The sequence below is a fragment of the Thermobia domestica genome, chromosome 5 (genome assembly GCF_964235325.1).
Source record: "Thermobia domestica chromosome 5, izTheDome1.hap1.1, whole genome shotgun sequence".
In the NCBI taxonomy this organism is placed as follows: Eukaryota; Metazoa; Arthropoda; class Insecta; order Zygentoma; family Lepismatidae; genus Thermobia; species Thermobia domestica.
In genome coordinates, this window is record NC_137458.1 from 218,650,017 (window position 1) to 218,670,093 (window position 20,077).

General features: G+C 36.8%; 1 protein-coding gene across 1 annotated transcript in view; it reads right to left on the reverse strand.

Annotated features, from left to right (window-relative positions):
• Nucleotides 1–3,527: 3,527 nt before the first annotated feature.
• LOC145684766 (serine protease 55-like) overlaps nucleotides 3,528–20,077 on the reverse strand; it is a 75,371-nt gene continuing 58,821 nt past the window's right edge. Inside the window, exons 6-7 of the mRNA XM_081757137.1 lie at nucleotides 10,633–10,696; nucleotides 3,528–3,786 (exon numbers count right to left, since the gene is read on the reverse strand). Coding sequence (XP_081613263.1) covers nucleotides 3,665–3,786; nucleotides 10,633–10,696 — 186 coding nt within the window. The 3' untranslated portion in view covers nucleotides 3,528–3,664. The remainder of the gene's footprint in view (nucleotides 3,787–10,632; nucleotides 10,697–20,077) is intronic.

Genomic DNA, 20,077 nt, shown 5'->3' on the forward strand with positions numbered 1-20,077 from the left:
CGAACTCCACTCGCCGTGTGCAAGTCAAGTTGGAAGACGCACCGGTGACGTCACACGATTCTCGAGGAGTAGAGGGAAGGTTCCCGCCTTCAGTGGAGTTCGTCGTGGTCTGATCCAACCGAACCGTATCGTTCATGTCCCAATAGTGCACAGTGTCAAGGATTGGTTAATTTTTGTGTCATTTATACACCAAAAATTATGAATGAGATGCAGGACTACCAAGCTTTAAGAAAAATGCAACTTTCGCCTAATAAGAAAATTAGCTCTGTGTCATCGTTTTGATTGACGTTTGCATAGCTAGGAGGTATTAGGCGAATCTTAAATAGGCGAAAGTTGAAGCCCCGATTCTCACGAATGATGATAAAATTAGATTGTTTTTTTTTTTATCAGAAAAGAAATAATACAGATGGTGAATAAGGTCAAATCTATAGTCTGTATCAAGTATTTCTCCGCTAAACAAGTGTACTTTTATTATGAAAGTGTACAAATGTAGATATGTCAAGTTACGAAGTTCTTTTTTTTGGGGGGCGGCGGTCTTGACCCGGTGGACTCCCCGTGGGTGCGTTTCTAACTATGTAACTTTTATCATGTTGTATTATGAGCAAGGTAAAGAGAAAACGCTAATATGCGCGCAGAATTTTTGTGGCTTCACAGAAACATTGACTTTGCATAAAAATTAAAACCTGCACAAGTTTATTTGTGATGGCTTTCAGTGCGTCAAGTTCTTGTTTCATGCACGGAATAACAGACAATGATTTTGGACATGACTAACCTCTCTCATTTACGATTCTTCTTTTATTATTTATTTATAAATTGTTGGTTAAAAAGAAATACTTTTAAGCAATAGATTGCTTTTCCCATCCACCTTGCATGGCGAATAGCTCCAGGCAAACGAAAGGAAACTCTTCGAGGAGGTATGCCACCCAGGAACATGATGGTCAGTTCTAAATATTCTTTGTAATCTTCTCTGCGGTATCCTGCTTCTATAAGTTTGATAGCAAAATTCAACACTTCATTTCTTACATCTGAAATATTATTCCTTACGTCATCATCATCAATTTCTGGAATAAAGTTAGTACAATCTATTTTAGACCATTCGTTCTGAAAATGCTTAAATAGGGGAACGTCCGGTCCAGATGCAAACGAAACACAACACTTGTCAAATACACATTTTAAAAACAATTCATAAATGGGGTGTCTACAAAGAAGATACAGAAGATTAATTTGGAGCATCTACTCTAGCAGAATGCAATCACTGTTCACATGATACATATTGCAGGGAGTAGTGTGATAACAAACTGCCTGCACGAACTTTACCAAGTTGCATTCTTCAAACTAATGAACTGTAGTAAAAGCAATATGTTCTCCTCTTGATGATGACAAACTGAGAACACCAATTAGCATCTCATGACCATCTCCTGTAATAATTATTGATAACCTGTTGACAGTCTATCTACCAGTCAAATTCGGCAGTAGTTTTCCGTCCCATTGCACTTCATGCACTCTAAAATTGTTTTTGTGGTCTTATACAACTCCGCTACGGATTTTCTCTCAGCATCAGTGAATGAAAGACCTATTTATCACTAGTTCCATTACATTATGGCCTAATGCTTCTGCCGTCGATATCAGAATAAGTATTGTTACTCTATCAGTGGCCTTATATCGATCAAGAGCAGCAACCTGTCTTGGAGTAATAAATTAGTTTTTCCCTTTTTACATCTCTTGCAGAGTCTGGGCGCACACAAGCATCCATATTTACATCTTCTCTAACATTCTCAACTGGGTTTTCCTCTTCACTTCTTCAAATGCTTACCTCCATGTTTTTGGTGTAGAAAATTCAAACAAATCATTTTCAGAAGTGCATTTTTCTTTTGCGTTTCTCTTTCTTTTGAAGCCGTGCATATATTTTTTGTTCTTTTCCCGCCAAATTCATGTCTTTAGTTTTAGTCGTGTAAGACTTATTACCTAAGACTTATTACATGTGAGAAAGATAAATCATTTCACCGGTAATAATTCTTAGATGACTAAAGCTATCTTTAACACAGTGTCAGATTTGTACTTCTGGTAAAACGCCACCTCAAAACCATATGTCACATGACCCTTTTCCTATTTGAAAATTTTGACCTGAATCCAAGATAGCGGACTTTAAGATGACCGCTATGACAATACTATACAACATTAGATGTGTTTCTTCCTCTAGTTCCATTATCCCGGGAATCTTTGCATTCCCTTAAACCGTTTCTAAATTACAAGAGTTTATTCCAGATTTTTTCCATATACTGTGTATTGTAATCGGATTCAAAAGTTTAGGTCGCTTGAGGCACCATTTAATATTATTCGATGGGGCTAATTCTTCTTCTGGCTTAATTTGGTCCCATCTGGAACCGTTTTAGGGGGTTCGTCCAAAGAAATTCAGAAACCAAAAACTAAGGATCACTCTAGGGTATATCTATATGAACAACATTGTTCTGCTCTAGCATTTCTGTCTTCACTTGACGCGAAGGGATGTCCGGTGACTTTTGGCAACATGGTGTATACTGCCAAAAATACTGTATACTATTCTATGAGACTAAAAGACACCAGAGCTTTTATACGATAGTATTTTGAATAATATAATTTCATGACTAAAACAGTAGAGAAGAGCGAAATAATGGATCCTAGACTTCAAGGTAAGACTATTATTTGGTGACAATGCAATAATGGTATGTCTATTTCATGATTATTACGAGTTATCTATTAGAGTTTGTTTTCTCCGCACAATATATGTCTTTCTTTCTTTTTCACGTACTAAGGAGCTGCAATAGAACCAGGAAATGCTGCGGAAAATCTTACGAAATACATGTTCTATAAATAGAACATGTTCTATCTGTAAAAAATACCATAGAATATGCTATGATGTTGAAAATGCTACATACTTGCTTTTATATACGATAGGATAATGATAATAGTCTTTTTTGTATTAGAAATTGTATGATATGTGCTTCCGTGTAAAACGAGCTTTATACCATAGAGTTTATTTATTAACATGTTCTTTGTAAATCTTAATATATACTTCCTCTTATCTCATTCAACGAACTTATATCTAGTCTCTTTTCAAATGTAATGAATATGAACAGAAAATTGTAGGAAATCTCTCGGAGCAAAATATTACGAGGGGGGTATGATCACTTGTACTTCTAGAAAAAAAGTATAGGTAATTTTTCTTTCTAAGCTGGTCTTGCTGTATCCACGTGATTTGATGAAGTAATTCTAATTATTCTCCTAAAATTCTTTAACAAGTACCAGTTAAAAGAAACCTTTTCAATGTAAGTTCATAAGCATTTTTCCTGTTTCTTTTAGTACAAATAATTATATTTTGAAATTTGTCCCATAATTTGAATACGAGGAAATTGTATTATGCTCTTTAATATGGCTTTGTTGCTTTCACTGGAAAACAGTAGAGAATGGAAATAATTAAGTAAAACATTAAAGTATAGAAGTCATTGTTTTTAAATCGATTAAACAACTTTCCATTCAGGTATGGGTATCAATTCACAACAAAGTCGAAAACATTTATATTGTAATTCGTACATTACAATTTTTACATGACCCAAGCACAAAATTCTTTTATTGGTGCATTTTTCATCGCAAAGTATTGGTGGGCTTCCAAGAACTTTTGTTGCTTTTACCTTGCGCAAAACGAACCATCTCTTGCATATTTTGCAATCCATTTAAGGTAAAATGCTGTAGATACATACACTCCTGGGTGATCCGGCTCTCCACAACCTATTCCCCACGATGTGATTCCTGGAAAAATAAAGACGATATTATAAAAATGTACAAATCATCTTTAAATGTTGCTTTCTAATACATGAAAATGTATTTTCATTGGTCAACAGAGAATATAGTACCAGATTAACATTTCTAGGCTGATTTGTGAGAGATGTTAATCTTAAGAGGTTTTTTTCTTCAAACATTATATCGTAGAAAATTTTAATTCTTTTTCAGTAAATCGGCTTTTGGGTAAATTCTACTTGAGAGGAGCCAATACAAACCATGAAGGAAAATACGGGCTCCAGAACCGAGTACCTTGTTTCTGTCTAAATTGTGATAAAGGTAGAAAACAACGAGTCCTGCGGGTCTTCTAACCTCCATCACTTGCTGCCGCTAGCTTAGTTATATGTTGTGAGGTAAGTAATTCTGGCCCCTCGTACTTAGAATTTATGGGTTCATTCGAGCAGACGGTTTTACCAAAAACAAAATTAATAAGTAAAATATGAGGTGAAACATGTTTTGTGAAGGAATGAGAGTTATTATGGGTTAAATTCCAAAGTTGGGCGTCCGTTTCCAGCAAAATTTTTAAAATTTACAGGAAAGATATGGATAATTTGATCGTTTGTCTGCTTGATAATGTATAAGAGTCTCGAAAAAATATGTTTATTTGTTATATATAAGCGGTTATAAACATGGGACTATACGGCGAGCGGAGGAACTACTTGGCGCAAGGTAACCGAACAGTTGCATTGTGGGAAAGAAACGAGCATTTATGTTATCAACATGGCGAATGTACAAGGGCAATGAACTAACAGTTTTAACATTTGTGAAGCAATACGTTGATAACGAACAAAATCTTTTTAAAGTTTGTGTAGAGCACGGATTAATGAACCTAATAACAAATTGCAGAAAGTGTGGAAAGGAGATAACAGCGAAAAATCGTGGCGAAAGCGGACGCCCAACTTCGGAATAAATGCCGTTATTATAAATAATTTCTGTCATTGCATAGCATATTGAAATGGATTTTGAATGCTAATGAAAGTATTGTATATGTAACTACTGAAGCGAAAGGCGGAGGAATACAAGAATGCAAATAAGGTAGAAATAAACGGCGGGAATTTATGGTTTATACGTTAGTCATGGACATGTGCGATGGATGTAATGCAATCATACGGTTTTATTACAAAGAATTATGTGATAAAGAGCGTCATATTACAAAGTTTCTGCAACGTTATGGTATGATGAAGCGTAAAATCTACTGTGCGAAGTGTGGAAAAGAGGTAAGAATTCAGAACAGATGCAATACATACACTTTTTTCTGTCGTAAAGGTAAGAAAGGAAGACGGTGTAGCACTCGTGTATTAGCTGTGAAAGTTTTTTTTTTTTTTGTTTTGTTTTTTTCTTGTTTTGAAGGATCGAAATGAACTTTGGAGAAAATGTTGGCATTTGTGATACATTGGTGCATTTTTCCATATCCAAGATACGAAATAGTAGAAAATGAACTGGATATAACCTCATCAACTCTTAGTGACTGGAACTCGTATTGTAGGAAACCGTGAACTGGGCATTTCGAAATTCGCAGGAAAAGTGGAGATAGACGAAGCAAAGTTTGCGAAAAGGAAATTTAACAGAGGTAGGCACGTGGAAGGACAATGGGTGTATGGTGCTACGCAGAGAGATGATAAGACTAAATTCTTCATGGTTCCCGTAGAGAGTAAAAGTAAGGAATCATTACTATCTGTGATAAAGCAGAAAATAAAACCTATTACAACAATAGTTTCCGATTGTTGGAAAGCACACTATTGCCTTATTGACAAATGATTCATACATCTAGGAGTCAATCATTCTGTGGAATCACTGGCGGATCCAAGGGGGTGGAGGGGGCAACCGCCCCCCGAAAAGTCTGTTTTTTTTACTTCAAGCAGTTATCGTTGGAAAATACAAATATGGTCTTTTCCCGATCAATTCAATCTGTGTGACAAGCCTAGGAGAGTCTAATCAAACCGCTCAAGCTAGAAACTTGGAATTCGGACAGTAGATAAAAGTTGTGACGTAGGGTATCACTAAGGAAGGATTTCTCGGAAATTCGAAGAAAGGAAGGGGGCGTATCTCTACGAATCCCTTAAGAATGGAGACTTAAAATTTGGTATTTGAATTTCTCATTTTAAATAATTTGACACGCGTTTCAACACTCTATTTGATACTTTAGTAAAATGGGGAGAAAAGAGATGGAAGGAAAAGACATGCAAGAAAGGTTACTAGTGAACAAGAATAAGATGGACAGTAACCAAGTTAGTTTGTCAATATAGGCACAACAAAGCCATGTGTCCCAACAACCAAACCAGAAAGATTAACTTAGAAGGTGATTGCAACCTTGCGTTACAGGTTAATATTGCTAGGTTACTGTGTAATAACTCACAAGGGTATACTAACCGATCACATAGTTACCACTACCGCCCCTAGCTTGTATGACATTACCTAGTTATAGTGTTGTAAATAAAAAAAACGTTCGTATTTTTTCAGAAATGTGTCTTTTTTTAAAAAACTACTTCCTCTCGTTTTTTTCTAAATTTCGTTTTTTTTTCAAATAGTCATTTGTAACACATCTTACGCCTGTTTAAGTATGAAATATTTTTATGTAGGTTTAATTACCGTAAAACTCAACATAAATAAAACGCTAGATACCGATACGCTACAAATATTTTACAATTTATATGAGTAGCATACCTACTAACAATTCGGGTTTCAGCAGTTTTCATCAATATCAACTAAGAAATAAAAATAGAAATGAAATTTTGTTTCTTCGTGAAAGCAGGCCTTTAATAAGTACGAAAATAATGTCACGAACAGTATAAAATTCAAGTAACTTGTCTAAAGGTAAAAAATGTACTGATTTGCCTACTAGTATTTTTCTAAATATCATCTATAAATAATTTATCGACTAGATATATATGATATACAGAGCCGGCTCTACCATATGTGCAACACGTGCATTTGCATGGAGCGGCAAGTTTGGAGGGTTCGACAAAATCTGTCATAAGTATATTATTTAAACTAAATATTTCTTGTTGGAAACAGACTTCATGATGATGCTAGTTGCACTTACTAAGCTGACCTTCTATTTGAATACTACATTCATAAATTTATGTTTAAGTCGCATTAGTTTAAGGTCACATGGACAATGCTAAAGCAAATGTTTAAATAAATCCCAGGACAAATTGCTTGATTGTTGTCAAGTGCAAGAACTCAATTGTCGAACACCTTCCATTTAGTTAGTTATCACAGTTCTGATATGATAGCTAGTTTTTTCTTTGTCACAAACAAGTTCCTTATCACTGAAGGTGGAAACAAGTTTTTTTTTTTAAATAACAGATGTAGAAGTAAAATCAAGAAATAAAGATAAAGCTACTTGCATTTTAATTGCAAATTAAAGCATTTTAATTATATTGAGATTGAAGCTTGATATTAAATTCTATAAAAATTGTTACATTTTTTTTAAGTGTGTTTGCTTTGTCTTCACTAACATAATAGATTATTATTTAAAGAAAAAACAGACACAACGAGATTGTATTTGTAGTATTTAAGCCTTTTTGAGTGCGAGTGTATTTTTCTTCCTCCCCTTCGTTGTTCATGGTGGAATAGCATACTTAAAATCTTGAGTTTTAAGATTTGTTCTTTCTGGAGAAAGGGGAAGGCCGCAAATGATGTCATTGCACGGGGCAGCAAATTGCCCTGGGCCATCTCTGATATGTACATACAAGACATGAATATAGGATACCACAATATGAAGCAATGCAGAGTGTTTCAAAATGAATATTAGGGGTTTGAAACTTTGTAGTATCTATTACAATTAACCCTTCAGTACACGGGTGAAATTGTTGTTACGTGAGTGGACGGGTTGTGCCTGTGAGGCACCACAAAATCTAATTTAGTTAAAAATACATAAAAGAGCTTTTTTTTTTTAAATAAGATACCTTTATATCTCAAGAGATACATGCATTACTTTTTGATGTATAATGTTGGAAACACGAAACTTATTATTTATATGTTCTTTTTTGATATTTCTTAAACATGTTTGTTTTACTATATGAATAACGGATACAATCAGATATTGGGCCGTAAAATTACGACTTGTGAGAAATAGCATCTATATGAAATATTAAGAATAATGTGTGTTAACATAAACAAACGTATTGAGACTTACAAGTGTGTTGTGTGTTGTTTGAACCAAAGGTCGAAAGCGAGTTATTTTATAGAAATTGCCCTCAATTCACTTCGTGCATAACACTTCACAGTGTTTGAGGTACAGCTTTTTTCTACACAACTTATAAAAGTACCATGTTCCGGTGTTTCTGCGCTTCCAGCATCTCCGTCTTTTTCCTTGTACTGGGACTTCTTTTGTTCTCGTATATAACATGACTGTCTTGCAGCGGACTCCTGATGTGTCGCGGCAGATAACGCAGCTCAGCTCGTTCTCTAATTTTTTCGGCAATTAAGACTTAAGCTCTTGAGAAAATGCCTTCTTGATATAGAGTTCTCTTGAGTAGTATTTGATCGAAACACAATATAGGAGTTTATTCCAGAGATGTTCATCAGCATATAGAACAAACAAAGTGGCGGTCAGCGTATATTTCTACCTACGTCATATTCTGTTCACATTGCATTAGCCGCATAAACCGTCCCTTCATCTTGTCGTAAAATGTTATAATTTCAGGTTTTCTGCTATCAGAGGTTTCACTGTTTAGTTTTGCCATGGTGGGGCATTGACGAAAATAACACTACACATTTTCCTTTCTTCGGAATATAAGAAATCAGGATGCAGCTTTGAAGCACAGATTCACTGTTATGAGAACTGGCAAGTTGAAAAGTGAGATTAGAGTCCGAATCATCGTCCGGAAAATCCAGTTCCGACGGGTCACAGTTGAGATCAAATTTTTCATTTCTTCTATGGTTAATTTGTTTCACATTTTCCACAAAACACAAATTACGAGTGTCCCAAGGAAATTTTCAATCAATGCTTTGAATGTTACGCGAGTACACGGGTGGTGCCTGATAGGTACACAGCAAAAACAGTACCCTTGCGGTCACTGATAACTCAAGCACGAACAATAAAAATACGAGCAATTGACTCTCCTCAATCGCAAATCAAGGTTCACTGAATGACACAATAGTATATATCTCTCATCTATTGAAAAAACAGAAAAATATATTCTTACTGCTAGCTGCGTGCTTCTCAGGCACAACCCGTATACTGAAAGGTTAATTTACAATTATAAATATTATGAAATGAAAGAGCAACTCAAACAGTTTTGTATGCACATGCATCGTTTCCTCTATCTGCCGTTAGAAAGAGCTAGTAGTAGCAAAGATGGAGACTAGAGAGCAGAATGCTTTTTGTGTTTAATAAAGACTGAATCTGTAGTTACAGTGCAACCGTCTGTGTGAAGAATATTAAGGAGACGCTTGCAACTACGTCCTTATCCTTTGCAGTTGCTACAGGTCTAAAGCCTATACAGACTACGGTTTACGTGCCAATTTCGCAAATGAAATATTGCTGTATAACAATGAAGATTTTCTGGATCGTATCGTCTTCAGTGATAAATCGACATTTCACCTAAGAGCTAATGTGAACACTCTTAATGTTCGCATCCGGCGTTCAGCAAATCCTAGGAGATGGTACAGGTGAAACCAGAATCTGTTTTGTGTCATATGGCGGAAGGATTATGGGCCTTTCTCACCTATCGACTAGATGTGTGCCGTGTGACGAATGAATCTCACATCGAACACTTGTAGCAAAGACAGTTAGAGGTGCTCTTTTACTTGATGTATTGTTTATAATTGTACGTAAAATGTAATAAGTACTACGAAGACTAAAACCTCGATATTCATTTTGAAACACCCTGCATTTCTCACCAACAGTATTGGAACTAAGATGTAAAAAGGAGAGCAAATTTCCGTATAAAGTTATGTTTACAACAACGATATTGTTATTGGTCGAGACTATAACTACTACAACAACACATGCTTCTACAATATTGACCATGGCTGCATCTGACAAAGTTGATATCATTTCATGTTAATATTGAACAACCTGGAGATATTACTAATTGCAATTGTGAAGTAAAAGGGTATTTGATAATGTGTCAACTATTAACAAACAGCTATTCTTATTCGTTGTAACTTTAACATAGATGTAAGACTGGAGGACAGGTTTCCTTGCACTTTATTCTAGAAGGTATGAAACACACTTATCTAGCAGACTAAGTGGAATAGACCTTGAGGTATGGGCCCCATTGACTTACTCCGTTGCCCATGGCACTTAATTATTTGTGGATGAACATATCTTTGTTATGTTAATCGAATGGTCTAGGTTTGGTTCGGATTTATGTTCAGATGACACATTTATGTCCGTTCCTTTCGAGATTTGGATTGAGAGATCATTTAATATACGAAAATATTTAGTTAAAGCTTTTCTCCTTTTCCATTCATTAGTTTCAACTGCTTTCCTTTGGATCATACTAAGAATGGCTTTCAAAGCTACCTTTTTTTCGGAGACATCACGCAAGGGCTTTCGCCATTTTTGGAGACATCATCTCTCTGTATTATACTTAAATAACTATTGGGAAATCTGTTCTACACAATCCGGATGAGGGGCGGGCTATCTCCTTCTTCGAATTAATGTCCAAAAAACGGACTACGGCTATAGCTTTCACTTCGCTTTACATTTTTATAACAAGCTATGCAGTTTGCAGTTATGTCTTTAAAATAAAGGAACCATAACATATCCTTCATCCATGGTTGTTGTTATTCTAACAGTTAAACTTCTGAAATGTATACCAGCATGAGTAAAGATTTTTTAAAATATTTTCTTCCTCTTACCAATTTGTTGCATCTTCTTTGCACCTGGTACTACTGAAGCCATAATTGGTCCACCACTATCTCCCTGTGGATTATAAAAAAATTAATAACCACTAAACAATAAGTTTTAGTTAAACTTTTATGATTTATATCTTTCGATATATCAATTTTATCTGGTTTCATGTCCTATGTCCTATTAAGACACAATGAACTTATTACTAATCTAGTGTGTTGTTTTCATACTATAATTTATTATTGCTTTTCCAAACTATACTGTGCATAAGTATGGGAAATATAGATGGCTTGGTCTGTTTGTCTATCTATAGCTATCAGAACAAGAACGAAAAGATATAGATAGAAGCGGTTTTTCATAATCATGTCCAAGAATAAGGTTCCATCTCCAAGAATAAGGTTCCATTTCATTTATTAGTCTTCTATTCAAACTATAAGTGGCAGAACACAATCATTTCCGATTTTAATGCTGATCACCATCATAGGCGGAGTTAGGATTTGGTTGCTAGGGGGGCCAGACCTTTTGTCTGCTGGAGGGCACGGTTAATACAAATCAGAATTGAATTATCTTGTAAGTAGCATTTTGGTTTTTTGTAAAAAAAAATTGGGGAACAATGCCCCCCTATGCGGTCAGGATCTCACATACATATGAACGTATATAACATATAGCTGACGAAGGTAACATAAGTATATGCATGTGATATACGGAAAACTGTTAGATGTCAGACATCCTGCATGATGTAACATCTAAGGGCAGTGCCTACGTAGAAGTGCTCTCAACGGGTCGGGTCGGGTTAAAGACCGACCCGACCCGATCCGATCATCCGACCCGATCCGAGTGACCTGACCCGTCATCCGATCCGATTGACCTGACCCGACAACCCGACCCGAGTTGACCCGATTGACCCGACCCGAGTTGACCTGACCCGACCCGTTTAAGAGCACTATGGTCACGACACTGGGTGAACACCAAAATGCACTCCCATTGGGAATTAAACCCGGACCACGTGTACTGAAGTCTTACACGTTAACCACTAACTAGATCAAGCGGGGGATTTGTATATGCATCTTAATGAATATTTGGCACTTTTGAGATTTGGTTATTTCTTTTTATAACTGATACCAGTGTCCGACGTGGGAGAAATTTATTTTTTTCTTGCTTTAGTTCTATGTGACGAAATTTTTATTTAAGATCAGTGTTCTCACCTGCTCGGACGGAAGGGGGTCTTCTTGGAAGGCAGTAGAAAGAGTCTCTTGGCGGAGACAAAAGGAAATCGTTTAACTACAATGATAAGGGTTGAGGAAACGGGAGAACACCTGTGATTTTTTCCAACCCTTCAACTTTCATTCCAAAATAGGTTCTTATGATTCTGGGATCCGCGCCACTTTGATTTTTTTTCTCGGTAATTAAAACGTATTTTACAGTATATATAGTAGCAAGTAAGAAGATACATAATATGAATTTTGTAATTTAAAATTTAAAAATACGGTATGATAATTAATTATAAAGTACTCATTTTATTTCATCACTTTCAGCCCAACAAATGAAATTGAAACAGTTTGCACCCTGGGTCTTGGTCATCAATACTGCATCTTATTCTTTGTGTTGCACAGTCAAGTCTTGGTCCTGCATTTCGTACTCTTGGTGGTCTTTCATGCTATACAAGAGCCAAGAATGCTCGCCTCATCGGTACAAATGAAGACCAAGTGTGATTATGCTTATGGTCTTTCATACTATACGGAAAGGAAGAAAATATGCTCATCGCTACTTCGTGATCACCAAAACAAGGCCAAGAGAAAGATTACTATGCACTTCGTCTTGCATATCCAATCTTTATCTTATTCTTGTATCGATGTTCTTGGGCTTACTGAAATAAAATGAAATATTCAGTTTAAGATTCCTCGATTCTGCACCGAGGCTAAGGGAGATGGTGACCATGAGAAATGAATGCAATGGTGGAATGAAGAAAGTGGGAGGAAACAGGAGAACCTCGAGAAAACCCACTACACGGCGTTACTCCACCACAAAGCCTACTTAGCACAAACTGGGAACGAACCATGGACACCATGCACCAGAGATAAATTCTCTACCACTGAGCTACCGCGGTCCTGCTTGGGCTTAGCCGTCCATATCTAATCTTTCTTTTGGCCTTGCTTAAACAACTTCTAGTTTTGTTCTAAATCCAGACTGCATATTGGCGTAGATATTAATATTACAGTCGATTGGTAAAATCAATCTTCCACATTTAAAAATTAAAGTACACACAAGTACAAAAATAAGCATTTACCATAAAAACACTAGCTGCAAGTGTTCAAAATAGATTTATGGCTTCTATAAAATCAATTGAAAATTGCTACTTTTAATTAGGTAGCTAGTGAAAAACAGCAGCTTTCGACTCCAGTCGAGTTTAAGCTCAACCTAAACTCAGTTGACCAAAGTGAACTGACCCGACTGACCCGACCCGATAACCCGAACCGAGCTGACCCGATTGACCGACCCGACAACCCGACTCACCCGACCCGACAACCCGGCTGGCCCGACCCGACCCGACCCATAACCTGCCTCGAGCTGACCCGACTGACCCGACCCGACCTCTCCGAGAGCACTACTAAGTAGCATACGGATAATGTATGCTCCGTACTGATTTCTATAGTAAACAAGAGGATACCGTATATTTGTATAATATACCGCTGTCCGGAAAACAGATTTTTCTCTGTGTAGGCACCTGTCATTTCGGTTTTAATATTGATCTTCATAAAGGAAGAGCGACAAGAAATAGCGTGAAATATTCTTTGAAATGGATTCAGCATCTCAAGAATAAGTTTTACTTTGACCCTTATCCCTTTCTTCAAACCTGTAATAATAAAATTCTTCGATTTCCTGATTACCCATAGTGTAAAAAGATAATAGATCGCGAAAAGCAATTATAGATATGAGTTCAGAACCGCGTGGATAGGTTCTATCTCCGAATTTATTCATCTACTGTAACTGGATGTGGTAACAAACTAATGCCACTTTCATTTCACGTATTGATTTCCACAGAGCGAAATTGATAATAGGAAGCGGCAAATAGATTTTTGACCATGGTTGAGGATCACAAGAATATATTTCACCTCAGCTCGTACTTGTCTACTGCAACCGGAATTAGTACAATTTATGTTCAATATTTGTTCCTCCATATCTAGGTAGTAATAATTGAAGAGAGAGGGAGAAAGTATTTCTGTTAGAGATTCAGCATCCGAAACAAAAGTTACATCATTGTCTTTATCCCTCTATTGCAACCAGAAGTTGTAGAATTCACGCCAATTGTCGGAAGTATAAGTATAAATTTACTATTCTGTATGGTAACAGCAGCTCGTAATGCACGATGCCCTTCCAATCCCATCAAACTCAGCATAATTATTCTGGTCGCCAATACTTTAGTAGCAACAAAGCTTTCATCCAGTTGGCGCGTGCTTAGCTTTTCACTTTCTACGCTTGCGCTTGTAACGCATGCTTTCATACAATCTGCCTTTTGTTGTACTTGCAAGCGATGCTTTAGACCCTCCACAGAGCATCATAACATCACTGGCCGTTCGTTCGCCATTGACTTGACTTGACTTGTGAAACGCTTGCATCAAGCTTCAACGGAATCTCAAATGCAAGATTGCCCACATGTAGCTTCGTTACTTGAATCCAGCTTACTGCATGCTTGCACGTTTTCTAATCAAGTGGGATGCAAATTTGGCCGACTTGCAATTCAAGTTTACAGCAAACAGCTTGCAAGTTGTCTCTGCTATTAGGAAATTGATTTTGATACACACTGTGAGACTTCGCATCGCCTAGTGTTGTAAAATTCCCGGAAATTTTGAACCCGTTGGTAAAAAAAAAAAACGTTTTTTCCGGTTTCTTTCCGGAAAATTTGGAAAAATTGGGAAAATAAAAAAAATCTTTGTATTAGGTTAATTTTACTAGTAATGGAACCGTTTTTTTCTTAAATGCGTGAAAGTGTAAGTGTGCATTAATTACAGGACTTCAACAGTTGCATACTAATCTACCATCATGAAGCGTTTCTGTTGCAACAAATAGGGCTCTTGAATGAAACTGAGTTCTTAATATGCTCTTTGATCTGGTGAAATTTTGTTGATTTTAACCAAATAACTTCTTAAAAGAGACAGCAGTAGGAAAATTTCACTAATATTCATGCACTAAAACATATAATTACTATTATTTAGTACAACGTATTCTAATATAGACTTTTATATAAACTTTATACACAAAATTTTGTATGCAAACAAACACCTATTTTCTAGTGTGACAAATTATATAAAAATGAAAATGACTATATTTGTAACTTAACAACTTTTGAGCTACCAGACCGATCTCGATAAAATTTTCAACATATATGGGGTTCGAGCCTAAGATGGTTTTTATCATTTTACTTTGAAGGTGCAACTTGGAGGAAGCAGAGGGGATATATATTGAAAATCATGAATATTAGTGTCGAATCCATAGTTTTTGAGGTTGCTGAGATGAACAGTGACACTTCCGATTCCGATTAAAACCAAATTCAGCATTGCAACTTAGGGGAAAGGGAGAGGATATATATAATGATCGAAAATGACCGATATTAGTGTTGAATCCATAGTTTTGGAGTTCGGTGACATGAACAGTGATACTTAAATTAATGCCGTTTTAATTTTTAAAAAAAATCAGGTCCGCAACTTAAGGGAGGGGGAAGGGGAGATATAAAATGATTGAAAATAGCCGATATTACTGTCGAATCCATAGTTTTCGGGGTCACTCAGGTGAACAGTGACACTTTCGATGCTGTTTAAATCCAAAGTCATCCCCGCAAATTGGGGAAAGGGGAGATATATAAAAATGATGGAAAATGATCGATATTAGTGTCGAATCCATAGTTTTCGGGGCGGCTGAGAGAAATAGTGACACTTTCGATGCTTTTTTAAATCCAAATTCATCCCCGCAAATTGGAGGAAGGGGATATATATAAAAATAATGGAATATGACGATTCTCATAAGAGCTGCCGGGACTTTGAAAAATGTCCGCTATAGACAGATTTCCGTCTTATTCAAGTTCCGGTTTAAGCAAGTTTCACTGTATATATGATCGAAAATGACATACATTAGTGTCGAATCCATAGTTTTTGGGGTCGCTGAGGTGAAGATTGCCACACCCGATGCCGTTAAATCCAAATTCAGTTCCGTAACTTCACTGAGGGGGAAGGATTGATATATTTTATAAAGTGATCAAAAATGACTGATATTAGTGTCGAATCCACTGTTTTTGGAGTGGCTGAGATGAACAGTAACACTTCCGATACCGTTTAAACCCAATTTCAGCGCAACAACTTGGGGATAGATACATAAAAATGTTTTAAAATGGCTGATATTAGTGTCAAATCCATAGTTTTCGGGACATTGAGATGAATAGTGATACTTCCGATGCCGTTTAAATCCAAATTCAGCCCCCATCCTCCGAAAGGGGGAGGGTGACATGTAAAAGTGATTGAAAATGACTGATACTAGTGTCGAATTCGTAGTTTTTGGGGTCCCAGTTCATTGGTGACAGTTTTGGTGCCCTTTATGTCCAAAATGAAACTTATTCTCCCGTGCGAGAAACGGGTATTTTACTAGTATTTAATAATAACGAACGGAAGTTTCACATGTTAAATTTTTTTTATATATTCATCGCTGCTCAAATTTACACTTGTGCGGTGTATATGTATGTGTAAGTAAGATCATCTAACTTTCTAAGTTGTTTGAAAAATATACAAATAATAAAGAGGGATTTTTACCAGAAATCTGAAAACTAAAAAGTAAAATTACAACCTGTTGCTTTAAGTACTTTTCCTGCTAGCGAAATACATTGTATATACGATGCAGACACGTTACAGCAAATAAGATTAACATGAGGCCCAGAAATAGTTTGTAAATTATATTTTCCGTTTTTTTTTCGATATTTCCGAAAGATGTTTTTAATGAGTTCAAAATTTCCAGAAATTTTACACAGCACATGTAAGATCAGTATCTCCATAAAATATACGTATATTTGATTTTAACATACCAGTATTAACTAAAATGATTCTGGCCCCGTTATTTTAACACTTTCCTGCCGTAAAGCGGGAATTTCGTAAGATTGCTTAAGATAATTTAAATGTGTCTATATTAATTAAACTAACTAGGATTAAATTTTAGTACCTTTTGTAGCCATAATACCATTCTATCACGGTGCTAACTTTAAAGAAGTGGTGCACATATACAGTATTTGTTGACACAAATTTTCCCTATTCTAATACAAGAAACATAAACACTCGATATCTTAACTGTAAACTAGTAAATATAAAATATTTTTCATTTTAAAAGCATAATGTAGTATAAAATTCGAAAATTTCAATTTTTCCCAAATTTTCCGTTTTTTTCCAAGCTCAGGAAGAAATGGTAAGAGACTGATTTTTTACCCAAAATTTCCGGGTTTTTTCTAAGCCTTCACAACATTAGCCTTAATCACGATTTTTTTCACACTACGTTTTTGTAAATTATCAATTTTTCATCACTCGTGATCTTCAGCTTCAGAAATAGCTCGAGTTCGTTACGTTTCGCTAGAGATACGACGCTAGAAATCCGATGAAATACATATTTCTGAGTCGGATCATGTGGCACCCGAATGTCGGATTTTTTAATTGTAGCTAGCTTTCTCCAAATAGTTTAATACTGTTCGGTGATGGAAGTTAGGTCATTGGCGATGTCATGACTGCTTAGATGCTGGGCCTACCCGAGATTTGCAATGATTATAATCAGATCTTGCATTTGGTTATAAGAATTCCAAAACTTATATACAATTCTACTAGCCTCAACTATAAACATAACCAAGATAATTCTGTCGCTTTCATTTGAGATCTATGTTCAATTGGCTCTCACACCGAGAGTTGAGTGCGAATGGAGACAAGGCGAAGGTCAGTTTTTGGTGTGGGTATATCCAACATGCTACCTGGTTATGACAGTTCAGTTACACCGGTGAACTTGCATAAGGACAGAATATACATGGGATCTCAACAGAACGTCATAAGAGCGTGTATGTTTTACGAGTTAAAACTTTGGCCGAAAGCAGCTGCGGCGCCGCGAAAGATATGCCAGGCCTTATGTGAGGGCATCGTGAGTACACGAACAGTGCAGCGGTGGTTTAACAACTATAAGGACGGCGACGAAACATTTGAAGGAAAAACACATGTACAAAATTAAGATGTTCAGGCCAGGGGCGTACGCAGGGGGTGGGTCCTGGGGGTCGGACCCCCCCGAAATCCCGACGTTTTTGTAAATGTAGTCTACTTTTAGGGGCAATTTTCGAAATTTTCATATACTTTAGCCTCAAATTGTATTTGGACCCCCCAAAACGCTTTAGACCCCTCCCGAAATAAATTTCTGCGTACGTCCCTGGTTCAGGCAGCAATTGAGGCGAACAGTGGCCAGACATGTGAGGAACTGGGACTACAATTCAGTGTGAGTGAAGAAACCATTCGGCAGCACCTCCATCAACTTGGGAAGCGCTACAAGTGGGTCGATGGGTCCCACATGATTAGACTCCGAGCCAGTAGGCAACGCCTACAGACACCTATGTTTCTTTGCTGTTTCGTCTGAGGAAGGAGCCATTTCTGGACATGTAATTGACAAGTGATGAGAAATGGATCCTATACAAAGCACCACGGCGCCGTCATCATTGGTTAGCATCCCATGAACTGGTCCAAAAACAGCCGAAAGCAGCACTGCACCAGAAGAAGGTTCACCTGTGTGTTTGGCGGCATCATGCATCGGGAACTGCTACCAGCTGATGCAGAGGATCAATGCAACTGTCCCAGATAGCACAGAAAAAATTTTAAAAATGTTTAAAAATTTGCAAAAGCAAACTAAAAAGTTAGCAAAAAAACTTGCCTTTTCAAATGAGAAAATTTGCCGAAAGTTCAATGCAAATAACGAAGTTGACGCTGGCTGAGTTTACAGCAAAGTTGCCTGAGAAAATGAAAACATCTGCCAATACAAACGAAATGTTTGCGACTGCACAGCAAGAAAGTTTGCCAGGACTTTGCTGCAAATATTTTGTGCAAATTTTCTTTGACAAAATTTCCGAAAATGAGCTGATAAATTTGGTGAAAATATTAAAAAGTTTGCAGCAACATTGCAGAAAGTGTTTTCACGATCGCAAGATTATGTTTGCTGCAAATGTATCAGGTAATGTTTGCTGCAAATTTATAAAGTGAAACCTAACTTTATGAAACATCAAAATTTTCATAATGTGGATCCGTCTTTTTTTAGTGGCAAGCATTAAACATCTTTAGCTACTTGCCAAAGATAAGAAACGAACGATAAACGCACAGACAAAGGATATCGCAATTTATCTACTTACTCAACGATCATATCTCTCACACACATTCACAAAATAACGTCAGGCTGCCTGGGTCAATAAAAACATCTGATAAGAGACCAGTGAGTTTATTCTGGAGTCCTCTGGTGCATTGGTTTTTCTCGATTCTCACTTCCTGCTAGTTTTGTCACAGTTGATGTAGCGCAGTGAACTCTGGGTACGATGCGCGTGCACTCGGTAATATCATCACATATTTACCTTCAGCAAGTTTTTCGAAACAAGTTTTTTACAGAGTTGCAAACTATTTGCGACGGCAAACTTTCAACGCTATATTTTCAAAAAAGATGCAAGTTAATTGCAGTGGTGAATTTATTTTTACAAATCAGCGAAAATTTGCAGATCATATTGAAAGCTTCTAATAAATATTAAGAAATTTTGCCTTCGCAAACTTTCAGATTGTTTGCTCCACTAAACGAAGCAAAAATTTGCCGCAAGTATTCGTGCTATCTGGGGTGTACTGTTAGCAATTGAGCCGTGTTCAAGAAGAACTCAAAACTCTGTAAACAGCGCTTCTGACTCGCAAAGTGGTCCTCCTGTTACAGGAAAACGCTAAGCTTCATATTGCTGGGATGACCCGGGACACCATTCTACTTCTTGGATGCAGAGCACTATTGCATCCGCCATTCTCCCCGGAAATTGTGCAGTCCGATTATCACCTGTTCCATTCATTGAAAAATCACCTTATAGGGCGCCAGTTCAAATCCCTAGTAGAGGTGCAAAATGTACTTGACATCTTCGCTTCAAGGCTCATCAAGTTCTTATGCATTGGAATTCATGGCCTTCTAGAACGTTGGAAGAAGGTCGTCGTTACTGATAGAGACTATTTTTGATATTCCAGGTACGTCTTAGGTGACATATCGATGTTCGAAGTTGGTGGGTGAAAAAGCGACAAAACTTTCTTGGTTACCTTTATATCCGCTGTCAAATTATATTAGGCTTGACCCGCTTCGACTCATATACCGTGAGATTTGGTTTCATTTGATTTGATTTTGAGTTTAACGTCCCGTTTAGCAGCAAGGCTATATGAGACGTTT